We start from the raw sequence: 13,912 nt of genomic DNA, 5'->3' as shown, positions 1-13,912 counted from the left end.
TGACTCAATAAACTGCTTTCTAGTTACTCCCGAGCCCGACCTCTTATTATGTGTTTCGGTTGAGGTGCAGACCGTTTCATTTAGGAGAGTCAATTTAGGGTTTAACCCCCAAAAAATTGATACAAAAGGTTTTTCAATGGATCTTGGTAGTATTGGGCATGCTAAATAACATACTAAAAGTCTACCAAAATCTACCTCCCAGAAAGCCGCCATTTTCAAGATGGCGTCCAAAATGGATGCGCGGAGCTTAAAATGGCTATATCTCAACTGGAAAATGTTGCAAATGATTTGTCAACTGATCTGGTACCTCTGGACATGCTTAAGGACATACTAAAAGATTAGGAAAATATACCTTCCGGAAAGGCGTAATTTCCAAGATGGTGTTCAAAATGGCAGCCGGACAAGCTTAAAATGGCTAATCTCAATAGAAAAACATTATACAAACGATGGTCAAAAAACATACCATTTCCAGACTAAAGTGGATGCTGGACAAAAATCCCTGCTATGTTTCGACTAGTGTGACATACGCACGCATTTGGGGAGAAAAAGGCATACAGTATGCTTACGGTGTTTCTCATTCACTGTTACACAGAAGAAAGATTCACTCTGCAAATGATCATCACAATCAGAAACAAAACGCTCATTTAAAAGTTTCCAAATCCCTACAATATTTGTTTATTAAAGTTATTTAAGACCTCGAATCTGCATTGTTCAATGCCTCAATGTAAGCAGTATGTGCGAATCGGTTCTTCATTGATCTAGTCTGCACGCTCTGTGCTTCTAACGTATCTACCGCTCAATGTGTCCTTTGTGTGATATATGTATAGTGTCCAGTGTAAGCTATATGAAATATGCCGTCTTCGAATGAATGGAGATGTATTTTGAAGGTCATCTCAGACTCGCATGAAGGATGCCGGCAGGGGCCATTGTGATTAACAAAACAAGGTTCAAGGTTCAAGTTTATTTGAACCCGAAGGGAAAATTACATTACATTTAACAATGAATGAAACAGTACAAACAAACAAACAGTTCACATAGCGGATACCAGAGTACAAAGGTGCACACAACCATTAAAGTGCTATGCGATAGGTCATAAAAGTGCATTGACATAGGCACAAGATAATACAGTAAAAAGTGCTCATCATAAGGTTATATCCTCGATCTACCCACAGCAGCATTCAGTGTGCGAATAGAAACCGGGACAAAGGAATGTTTGTACCTGTTTTTTGTGGCACAGGGGGCTCGCAAGCGAAGGCCGGATGGGAGAAGGATGTACTCTCCGTATAGTGGGTGAGCAGCATCAGATCGGATACACAGGGCTTTGTTAAGTACCTGTTTCTTAAAGATCTGGTCTAGGCCGTTCATTTGTGAGCCAATAATTTTAGAGGCCACTTTTACAATTTTTCCTAGGGAATTTTTGTCTCTGATGCAGAGATTACCATACCAACAGATAATGTAAACGTATTATACAATATAGATTTGACTTTGCTGGCAAACAGCTCATGCCATTCATACCTCTTAAAATATTTATTTCCTTTGGCTCTGGTGGAGTGAAGTGTCCCATTCTGAAGACTTCAGAGTTTTTTTTACACCTCTGCTGCTTAGCGGAGGGTGTGGTGTTGTAGAGGTCGTCTCCCTGAACGCGTGCTTATGTCACACTAGTCGAAACATAGCAGGGATTTTTGTCCAGCGTCCACTTTAGCTGATTATGGCTCTTCCATTGGCCCAGACTGTATGATGAAGCGTTTGGAAATCGTGGAGGCAACAGTCTGGTAACGCGAGACTATCTCAGAGGTGAAATTGACAATGGGATGAATATTGTTTCCTCTGTGACTGTGCAATTGTACCATAGCTTTGTGCGAGCTTCCATGGTATTCGGTGAAGGAGTGAACCTCCATCAAGAACGTAATAATCCGTTTCTGGTACCGAATCTAAGATTGCATCACTTGCATGATCACAGATCACATGTGCTAGTTGTGGTTTATCAGCCTTTCGGAAAACGTTTCGGTCTTCAAAAAGGACAGAGTGAAAGGACTGAGCTCGTAACACATAACCTCCTCCAATGACAGCTCTCCAGTTTGGAGACAATCAGGAAAAGTTGAACAGAAGTGTAGAATCAATGGTTATAATCATGCACGTTCACTCCGTCCTCAGCGACATAACAACATTCAACACCAGTAACAACATTCCTAGCTCAGACTGTGAAAACATAGGCCTAATGAAACTGATTCAGATGGTGAAATCAGTCATTAGAAGGTATATTGTGTATTTTATTGTGTAGAATAGGTATCAGAATAAAACCTATTCTCCCGGCCGCCATTTTGGCCGCCACCTTGAAAATGAAGCCTGTCTGGAAGGTGAATTATCCTAGATGTTTTGTATGTTCATAAGCATGTCTAGAGGTACCAGAATCAAGTGAAAAGTCTTTTGTATAATGTTTTTCTATTGAGATATACTAGCCATTTTGAACGCCATCTTGGAAATGACGCCTTTCTAAAAAGATGGTAAAGCAAACTTGGCTCAAGGTGGAATATTTCCGTTGCTGTGCGTCATTTTGTATCTTTTCATTGACTTTGCATGTAATCTGGGGGGTATCTTTGCCTCCTGTGTGAACACACATTAGAAATAAAGCACACCACAGGGGTTTAATTGGACAGCTTAACTACTTAAACCTAATCTAGGCTGTACTTTAAACGATTAGCACTACGGTTCTAATGGAGCACAGTGGTGCTGATACCCTGTGTAGGTGTGATTTTCCTTGGCTTGCGCTCATCCTCCTCAGTGTTCCCAGCCTGTAACTTTTTTACTTTAATAAATCTGCGTTTGCGTGCTGGAAAAAGATGGAGAAAAGAAGTGTAAACACAAACAAGCAGAAATGTAAAGGTAGTAGCAGGAGATTCTCATTAAAAGCAGTCTGAATACATGCTGGCAAACATGGCGTTTGAGAGACCTACACCACCCTCTGCTGGCTACACAGACTCAGTGCATTAATATCAGGAAATGTTACGAAACCTCTAGAACAAACTTTCATATCCACATATAAAAATGTTAATTCATGCGTAAAATTCATTAAGAGATGTAATAAAGTCCACGTATTGAAAAGTCAGTGTTGCTTATAGCCTTTTTGAAAAAGTAGTCAGTCATTGATGTGAAACTCAGTTTCAGATTCCAAGAGGGTTTCCAAGTACTGAGGAGTTTATATCCTCAACTACTGTCATGATCTGGCTGGCAATTTCATTGACAGTCTGGCGTGGTTGGAACTTTAATATTATTCCTGATAAGAGTATCTTAGTTTTATTTTTTAACTAAAGCACTGTCCTGACCTGACACCAGTTAATCGTATGACAAATTGACAACATATTCCATCTGATCACTCCAACCTCCTCTGGCCATAACAGCACTTCCAACGAACCAGTCGAGCCATTATATAACTTGATTATCCGTGAAGTTCTAAAGTCAGTCATGCATTATATAACATTTGTTCTCAAATGGGTAAAGGGCATGTTATATAATTGATATAAAGGGGCCATTTGAGAACACTCCTTGACTCCATGCCTTGGAAATTGGAACGCTCATATATGGGGATTTCTGTATCTGACTGTGTCCCTTTTGTGCCCATACTGTATATAGAGTTCGGTGTCAGGCATAACCAGGAGGAGGCTATATGATGTCATACTGAGTACTGACCATACTCCATATACTGAACGGAGATTTTTGGTTTTGGGAAATGATGCAGATGCAGCCGATGAGTCCCAAAGTTATACCTTTTGAAACATTTTCCAAAGTTCATACAAGCTCTCAACAAACACCGTGGCTGGTAATCCAGTCTGGCAGTGTGCCACGGGCTCGACTCCCGACGGCCTTTACTGAATGTCACCCCCCCCCCCCCCCCATCTCTCTCCCCATTTCATGTCAGCCTACTGTCCGTCCTTCCATAAAGAAAATATTAAATAAAGGCACAAAAAGAAACATAAATAAAATAATTGTCAACACCCATTAAAACCAGGAAAGCGAGGGGCATGGTGGCACAATCGGTAGTGCTGTCGCCTCACAGCTAGAAGGTCCTGGGTTCTCTCCTCCGCGTCTTCAGTGCCCATATCTGAGGCGGGCTTGGCGAAAGGGCTTTTCTGTGTGGAGTTTGCATGTTCTCCCCGTGTCCCCGGCCTAGGGTAGGTAGTTTAAAAAGCAGGTGGCTAGCGCATATCCAGTTTGGCTGTCCCTCATTGGTGTTTGTAAATTGCAAAGCAAAGTTACTATATTTACCCAGGGTAACTGGACTAAGCTCAAGAACTTGTTTACAGCCAGGCCCTGCTCATAGAACATTTCATGGTAGGGGTTCAATGCCTTGCTCAAGGGCACTTCAGCGGTGGTAATTTTTAATGTGCCGGTCCGGGGATACGAACTAGCGACCTTCCGGTATCAAGACCGCTCCGCAAACCGTTCTGCCACCGCTGCCTACCCAGTCAACGTCAGTCACGTGACGTGACGACCCAGATAAAATGGAGGTTGTCACATACTAACAAATATCACCTGATGAAGGCCACCTGCGGCCGAAACGTCGTGTCTTGTATTATGGTGTTTTAAATAAAAGAAAACACCATCGGAGCAAACCTGTGTGCGGACTCTCTTCTCTTCACCCTAGTGTAGGTAGTGGTACCCTCACAAAAAACATGCAGTAATCCTGGTTTCTAAACTACCTCCTCCTAGCCAGCCCGGGGGGCTTGATGGAGGGGAAAGGAACAGGTCGGAAAAACGTGTTCCTTCCTCGCGCTGGTGGCCCCCCCAGGTTGGCAGAGGAAGTGTAGCGCCCAGGATTACATTAGATAATTGACACTGGGTGAAAATGATAAAGGCAAGTCAAAAATAGCAGATGTACAAGTTTACAGCACGATCTGCTCATTTACATTTATTATTTGTATCTTTAAAGTGTGAGAAGTACTTATTTAGAAGGCATTCGTAGAATCGGCCTCATGTCTTAGAGTTAGGACTCTCCACAATCAAGATTCGACCTTAAAAACTGGGCATCGGTCAGGGGCCCTAATTAGTACCTCTCCCTTGTCCTTGGTCACTGTCATCCTCATGTTGCCACCATGGTGGAACGCTGACAGCTGGCTTCTTGGCTGGCTTCTGATAGGCTCCTCCAAGGCTTTCCAGGACACTGGGCCTCTTAGGAATGGCACCCAGGTCCACAGAGTCATCTGAAACAGACTGACAGCATAACGTAAGTTATGCCATGTTTTCTCATCGTGCCAAAAAAGCCCCTTTGAATTGAATTGATTCACTCACACTTCTTATATACTATAGTTTGACACACCCTGAGATGCTATGTTGGCATGAGAAACATGTTTACATTGCCAAAGCACGTGAAATAAAACAATCAAAACTAAAATGTACAATTAAAACTAAAAAGGGATGAGATGTGTAAACAGAGCTGCCTGTGTCACAAATTCACAATGCAATTGTGAGGTCAATGTGAAAAAACGAGTTCAAAAAAGAATTGTGCATTTCAAAGATATACTGTATTATTTGCATCGTTGTGGTTGAATGGGAAACCCTGTTTGTTCAAAACTGTAATATTTCAATCCAATGTAGTTATTATTTAATAACAAGCTCTTGTTAATCCTTTTCAGTGGTTAAATAGTTATAAATCTCTCAAAAATAGAACGATTGCCGGTCTACAAGCTCAAGTGTTGCGATGCTGTGTAAATTATGATCTTAATGTAGATAAGCAAATCTTGCTACGTTTGTGTGACACTCTTGTACAATGAAGTAGTAGGACTTTTATTTACAAAATTAAAATAAATACAAGGTTTCTGGCCGACAGTGACGAAATACAAATATATATGGAAGGGTTATACAGAATACATATACATACTTCATAGTTACAATACTATCCAGTATATATTCTGTCTAACCCTTCCTAGTACATGGCTCTCATTAGTTCTTGCTATATGAAATTGTGAACAAAATGTGCTGTGCAATAAAAAGCTATATATAACAGCATTTAGATGCTAGTTACATTATCATACCAAGTATTGTATGTACATTTTACCCACATTATCTAAATGCAATCAACATAAACAGAGGTTCCAGGCTCATGTTAGCCACACTTATCTGTGATCCTCCAAGATCGCCCTGAGAATAGAAACTCATAGGCCCTCATTTATCAACCGTGCGTACGCCAAAATATGGGTGCACGCCAAAATTACCACCATTTCCGCCAAAGCTTGAAATTGAACTTGACAAAGTTCAAAACTCACGTCTGGTCGGGAGCTGTCGTACGCTTTGTCCTCACCTGTTGTAGAACAGCGGAGCAGCATTGTTTGACCAGCGAGAGTCTGTCACAGGCATCTAAACATATGTATTCACTCCTAAAATGTTTATATAAAACTGTATAGGTAATAGGTATGTATATGGGCTACATGTAAAAAAGAAAAAGTAAAGGAATACATCAATGATGTGTCTTTGTGTCATATGAAATTAGTAGGAGATAAAATCGCGCAATTAAAAACAATGTTGCAAGTTAGATGCTTAAGCCATTTAAACAGTGTTTTGCATGAGCACATACATGCGAGGATTTGGGCTGTCTGTGCTGAAATATTTCCATGACGGAGAGTCCCAATTAACGTGGGTAGCCTATACTGTAGCCTAATCTACAGCAGGCCGATGTCTTTCTGGAGTTACGGTATATGTGCAATCTCCTACTCGTTTAATAAACCCGACGCGTCGCTCGAATGCCAAATGTACCGTGCCAGCGCAAGTGGGAACCGCATCGGAGATAGGTATAGCTGGCTACCCAGCCAGCCCACCACCACCAGTGCCATGCAGCCACATAGGCTACGGTTTTGGCTGCACATTCATATATTGACAGCCACTGCAGCGACTAGCAACTGCGAGGAAATCTAAATAGACTGTCGAACGTGCATGGTCAGTAGGTCACGGTGTCACGGACGGACCACAGTGATAGAGAGAGACAGACAGGACAGGAGGACTAGGAGCACCTATATGCAAAACAGCAGCGTGTGTGTGCCTATTTGTTATTTAATTCATGGTTCACAGGTTCAGGTTTTCGTTCACTAATATATATTGTTGTATATTGAATTAGTGACAGTTGCTTGCAAATTGCGATATGTGTGTGTGTGCGGGGGGGTGAGGCGGGCAGCAAGGGAAGCGAAGCGAGAGGAGAAACAGACAGCTTTATTTAATTCATGCAGTTTATTTATTTAAGATACAACAAGTTGCAAGTTGCGTGTGCGTGCGTGCGTCTGTGCGCGTGTGTGTGTGTGTGTGTGTGTGTGAGGGGGCAGCAAGGCAAGCCATGGTAACCATGGTTTCATTGGTTTCGCTAGGGTCGTATTGCAATTTCATGTCGCAAAAACGAGGGTGAGGCTTGATTTCATAGGGCGTGCCAGATAGATTTCAGCCGTCACATTTATTAACGTCAGAACTAAATTAAGGAAGGATCAGCTGTTTGCGATCACTTTATAAATGCCGTGGCGACGTGGGTGTACTACGAAACCTGCACTCGAATCTGTGGTAGATTTTACACTCAATTGATACATGAGGGCCATAGTGTGATGAAACCTGTGTCATAAAACCCATCTCACCTCCTTCAAGAACTGCTCAAACTGCTCATCAAGCTCCTCTTTGGTGTGTCGACGACTCCGACGAGACATGGTGATCACGAGTGCACCATCTATGTGATGTAACATTATGCAGACACAATCAATTTAGTCATTCATAATCCAGCTACAGCTTGTCCAGTGGATCTGTAGCTACAGCTACACTATGTAGCTTGTTTTTACTCATAAAATTACATTTTGCCCAATCTGTATGGTAGAGTATGTGAATATAATATAACTCATACAATTGGGGTGGTTGTATTTTGTCTCTATATGCTCTTCTATTGAGACATTTAGATTATTATATCATCTAGACACAGGATCTGATGATGATCAAGATTCAATTTAACGTCTGAGCAAGCAGGCTGGCTCCATTAGATCAATGGTAAAAATGTCGGCACAGGAAACCGGGTTCAAATCCGGAGTAGAAGAGGAAAGTTTCATATTTCATAGTGCCATTTCATAGATAAAAGTATTGATGATACAGGAAATAACTTTTAACCACCAATAACCCTGTAATGTAAGAAAAGAACACATTCTGGGTTTTGATTACCCTGTCGGCCTGCCTGGCTGATTAGCACCAGATGAATCACTGTCTCTAAACAGTTCACCCACAGAGGAAATCTGATTAAGATTAAACTATTAGTAATGGACAATTTGCTATCAGTCAGACTCGGTACCAGATCACATGATCAAAAGTACGTCACACATTAGCCCTCCAAGCAGAACCCAATGGTACTGAAGTTTCTGACATTTTTGACGACACAGACCATGGGGTCCTGTTCCAGCAGTATCCTGCCACCTGGTACGCGGACATAATAAAACATAAACACCGTGTTTACGGCCTGTCTGCGCTCTTTGACGACATTTTTTCGTGTGAGGGCTTCTGAATATGTGAAGTATAAGTACCTATACATGCCGCTGCGAATATCTTTGTTTGACCGATTTGGTCGCTTTGATTCTTCTCTTCCTTCCTTGTTTATTGACACCTCATTGTACCGCCTATCTGGCTAGCTAGTGGCGCTATAGCTATGACAGAGCAGATCAGAGGCAGGGACGTAGCCGCACAAGCCAACCGCACACCGGGAGGCGGTACAATAAACGGTAAACAAACAAGAAGAAATAAAGCGACCAAATCGGTCAAACAAAGATTAAAAATACTTAACGGCTTCCGCGCCACAGGAGATATTCGCAGCGGTTTGTATAGGTACTTATAGTTCACGAATTCAGAATAACTTAAACTAAAAAAGGCCGTCAAACGCCGCAGATACGATGTTAGTGAGCATATTTATGTCTGCGTTCCAAAATTCCCATACAAAAATATAGTTATGAACAGGGACCCTACAATAAAGCGACATCAACATTTCAGAAAAGCTTTATGGAGGGTTCCGAGAGGGGCTAGTCACACATCAGACTTGACTCATAGTTTCGATGCATGTTTTGAGTTTCTCAAACTGCGGGTCCCCAAATTATTTTCGGGGGTCCCCAAACAAAATGTAATGTCTAAACTCCTACAATTCGAATGACTGACAGGGTGGGGACCTTCTTAGAGTATACTCTATGGTGGGGACCCCCAGTTCAAATTATGATTATTTTGGGGGTCGCAGCCTGAAACGTTTGAGAACCATAACCACTGACCGTAGGTTGTTGAGACTGACTGACAACTGCTGTCAACAGCCAACAGTGCTCTGTTCACAAGCAAAGTGGCTTAGCTACAGCAGCTAATCTACTGTAGCCCAAGACCATTTAGCAAGAGAAGCTAACAAGTACAACAATCATTCAACTTTACTCTAGATGCTTTTCATCACGCATACGTACCGGTTGATACAAAGAAAAGTCAGTGAACCTCACATAAACTGTCCAACTTGTTTGAGTGTTACGGTTAGCAATGCATACAGCACTTTGTTTGTTATCATTGTTAGGTGCATGGGCTCCTCTGGGCTGGCTTGCGTGTTCCCGCGACAACAGCCGGGTGAGATAAGCAAGCTGATTGGTTAGAAACATTTGCCTCGGAGGCAAGTCACGTGACCACCATCAGTCACGTGACCAACACCAGTCACATGACCAACAGACTGCAGTGATTCACTTATTTTTTTTCTTTGTTTGATTTCATACATTTGCAAACACTGTAGGCCTAACATAATGTTTCATGTTTGCTTTGTCAATGTATACATAAAGTTTTCTATAGCTCACTGTGCCAATAAAGCCCTTTGAATTGAATTGACTTGATTCACTCATACACCCTGGGATGCTATGCTACACAATGGTGTACTGTAAAGTATGCATGTAGGCTGTAGGCCTACCCTACTCAAGTACTGTATTTACTACAATTTTGAGATATATTTTTTACTTTACTACTGGATTATTTCCAATTTCTGTACTTCTACTTCTTCCAGGGATGGATTAACCCCCATGAGGGCCCCTGGGCCGGTAAATTTTCTGGGGTCCCTATAGACCGTGTGTGCGGAATTTTCATGTTTTTATAAAATTTTGGACCTACATTTAACAAAATCAATGGCCAATGAATGTCTCCAGTCTCCAGGAGCTCTTTTCAGGGCCATAAACCCAGAACAGAGCAGTCCAATTTCCCCAAAGGACCCCTGAGAGCCAAGGGCCCCTGGGACACTGCCCCACTGGCCCAATGGCTAATTTGGCCCTGACTTCTTCTACTACATCTCAAAGGAAAATACTACAATAATTTGACAACTTTAGTAATACATTAACCACATATAGGCCTATACAGCCCTATATAGGCCTATTCATGTGAGCCATTTGAAAATAGATGATCTACATTCTACAACCTAACGAACCTCTCAATATGTTGTATTGTGATGATGAATGATAAGCCTACATTCATATCCGTCCATTTTAAGGAAAACGTTTGAGTAACTTTTCCCACCACTGACTGACATCCCCCATTTGAGGAATTTAGCACACACACACAAAGCCACAACAAACACGAAATCCAGTGTGGGGGTTGTCTGGTGTGGGTCTCTCTTTATTCTATTTTAGTCTGTTCTGTTCGAAGGGCCTTTATTGGCATGAGAAACATAAGTATTTCCAAAGCAAGTGTGAAATAAAACAACCAAAACTAAAATGTATGTACAATTGATAGGAATGAAATGTGTAAACAGAGCTGCCCATGTGTCACATCACATAACATATGGCATGTGGATGAATGGGAAAACTTGTTTGTCCAAAACTTTTACATTTCAGGAAATGGATACAATGTAATGTATGTGCAATTAAAAGGAATAAAATGTGTTCAAACACAGCTGCCTGTGTGTGTCATATTGGAAGTGTGCAGTCAATGCATGTGTGTGTGTGTGTGTGTGTGTGTGTGTGTGTGTGTGTGTGTGTGTGTGTGTGTGTGTGTGTGTGTGTGTGTGTGTGTGTGAGTGAATAGGCCTATAGTGCACGAAGTCGAGTCACAGTTGGAACCCCCTCCCTGGGGGTTACAGTATGTATAATTCCATTTCACACTTTGCTTTGGCAACAATGTAAATGTATGTGTCCCAGAACAAAAGGCTCTTTGAATTTGAATGGGGACAGGGAGTATTGGCTTAAAGAAGAGACATACAGGTTTAGCACTCAGGCTCAAATTACGGGTGCACCACAACTGGTCTTTTTAGAGTGCTACCCACCCCCATCTTGCCACTTCCCTTCTCTGAAAATAGGCATGTTTCTGCTACTGGTTTACTGGAGCTTTTACTGATATGTAATATAGAGACTATATTATATGAATAGTGAGTCAGAGTGATACATTGAGTAATGGACCATGGACCACAATGGAAACAAGCTCCCATGGCCTTTTGTGTCATCCCACGACTTTTGAATGTGCTAATGCATGCTGTTAACAATCAATAAAGTATCCAATAAATCAATACTAGTGAAAGAGAGACTAAATTAGCCTACACTGGATACAGTTGAGTTCTACTGCTTTTGAGTACTGCTTTTGTCTGCAGAGACAAATAATCAGATTATTACTAGTAATAGTGATTATTGATAACTAGCCTACATCTACCCAACAGTGGCAAATTTGCCAACGGGCATATTGACAAGTCTGGAAAAGGAAAGATTGTTGAAACGAAATGGGTCTTCTTTCTTGGCGCATTAATACTGGGCCTCGTCATTTTGGTTAAAAAAAGGTTTGTGGCGCATTTACCCATGGCATTTACCGCATCAACAATGGGCAGTACCCTACCGCCAACTGTGGGAGGCAGCAATATGCCAACGGGCACCTGTCCGCTGGAAGCCGAGAAGGAAAAGAACGTTCTGGAATGGATCTACTTTATTGGCGGATGTACACGTGACCTCATCACCGCGTTGGTATAAATTCCGTCTGTGACTGTGACGCGTTTTCATACATACACTACTCATCATACACTGCGTGATGCGAGCTCTTCACGCGGGTCATAGCGGTTTTTTATTATTCTTTCTTTATGCGGTCGGGTATCTTTAGCAGCTGTAACCGAAAGATATGTATTTCTTTTCATTTTATTTCACTGAATGTGAAGCGACAGGCATAGTTTTGTCTTTTCTTTTGACTGGCAGTAGCTTTACATAATAGTTGCTGCGCAGTACCAGGGCGTAAGGCAAGTAGGCCACTAAAGTTTGCTGACGTGTCGTAAGTAGTGGAAAGTTTATTATTGCACTTACCTACAAATGCCATGTACAGTAAGTGAGGCTTCTTTATATTTACTGTAAATGGCTTAAATGCAGATGTATGTAGGCTTTATATATATTAACTATGCGTGTTCATGCAGCAAACAATGGATTGTTGATACTATCAGGTTATGAAAGGGACTATTCATGTGTCTATTGTGGATAGATGACGTTGCAGTTATTTGTTTGAGACATTATCGATAATTCAGGCTAGAAAGTGTCGAAGTTGCTAGATTGTTCTCTTATCGAGTCAAATCAAAATGGCGCCCAGGCGTCGATTGGGGAGCGTCCAGGGGGGCATGATGCCAGCTGTTGGCAGACAGAACGTGTTTGCAGTGGTTATAGATTTTAACATGCATGAGGTGCGGCATTTAATTCACGATAATATAAGAATAGTAAATCAAACTTTTGATTCATTATAAGAATTATAGTGAACCAAACGCTAACCAATGTAAGGCATTGCACACTCTTAACACTGCAAGTTGCAGTTCATTCAGAAATGGATGCATATACTTTTTAACACCGACGAGATGATTAACTTAGTCAACTGACTATGTTAGACATGTTTTGATTCGTGACTAGTAGATTAACTTGGTCAACTGACTAGGTTAGACATGTTTGAACCGTAGATTAATTTATTCAACTGACTAGGTTATCTACGTTTGAACCGTGAAGAGTAGATCAACTTGGTCAACTCACTAGGTTAGACATGTAGAGACGGAGGACAATGATTTTTCAGCAAGATGGTGACAGGCAAATAATTTAAAATGGCTTCCATTGTAGCAACGCTCTATAATATCATTCAAGATAAAGAGGAAAACTTCACCAATCTAACAATCCATACTTAGAAAATATATGCTACTGTGAAGCCTTAAAATCAAGATTCAAGAAAAAGATTATTGGTTTAACTGAATGAAGATCAAAGGTTAATGAGTATAACAATACTTGAAACATTGTCAAGCTAGAGATCAAGATTCAAGACAACGAAAAATATTCAAGATTATCTAAATGAATTCTGTAAACAAAATTCAAGGTCCAGACAAAAGACCAAGAAGCATTAAACAAAGAAGGCATCTATCAAGTTTTACGGTCAAGAAAAAAAAACAAGACCAAGAAGCATTAAAAAAGAGCCAAAAGCAATCATTCATTCTCAAGTTGAATGAGCAAGATTTCAATATCTTTTTTTATTTTGCTAATTACACGTAGCATCTTAACCATAGCATCCATCAAGCTATAAGGTTTTTTTAATCAAACAATGAAATATAATTGTCAAGCTATGTCAATCAATGAATCAATCAATCAGATCAAGATTCAAGACAGTTGTAACAAATGTTTTTGCTTTTTAACAATCTATCTGTAAAATCAAGATTTTATTTTTGTTTTGCTCAGATTTTTTTTTAATCAAGATTCAAGAGCTAAATTCATTTTTTTGTACTACATTACACATACATTCTCAAGTTTTGTGTATCTTGTAAACGTGAAACCAAGAGCCCTTAGTAGTAGCTCTAGGAGTCACAAGCTCAGCTCAACTTTTTTTTTTTTTTTTACACTATTGCTTTAGCGAAGATGGAAGATTTTTTATTATTTTTTTCTTCGGTGAGAGGACTGTGTTATTGAGGGGAAAA

General features: G+C 40.9%; 1 protein-coding gene across 1 annotated transcript in view; it reads right to left on the bottom strand.

Moving 5' to 3' along the window:
* cep162 (centrosomal protein 162) overlaps positions 1–9,579 on the bottom strand; it is a 46,019-nt gene extending 36,440 nt beyond the window's left edge. The window contains exons 1-3 of the mRNA XM_083760480.1: positions 9,441–9,579; positions 7,608–7,696; positions 5,049–5,208 (exon numbers count right to left, since the gene is read on the bottom strand). Coding sequence (XP_083616606.1) covers positions 5,049–5,208; positions 7,608–7,676 — 229 coding nt within the window. The 5' untranslated portion in view covers positions 7,677–7,696; positions 9,441–9,579. The remainder of the gene's footprint in view (positions 1–5,048; positions 5,209–7,607; positions 7,697–9,440) is intronic.
* Between the last annotated feature and the right edge of the window lie 4,333 nt (positions 9,580–13,912).

Source organism: Protomyctophum parallelum (assembly GCF_964188405.1).
Source record: "Protomyctophum parallelum genome assembly, chromosome: 3".
Taxonomy (NCBI): Eukaryota; Metazoa; Chordata; class Actinopteri; order Myctophiformes; family Myctophidae; genus Protomyctophum; species Protomyctophum parallelum.
This window is presented reverse-complemented; position numbering and strand designations above follow the sequence as displayed.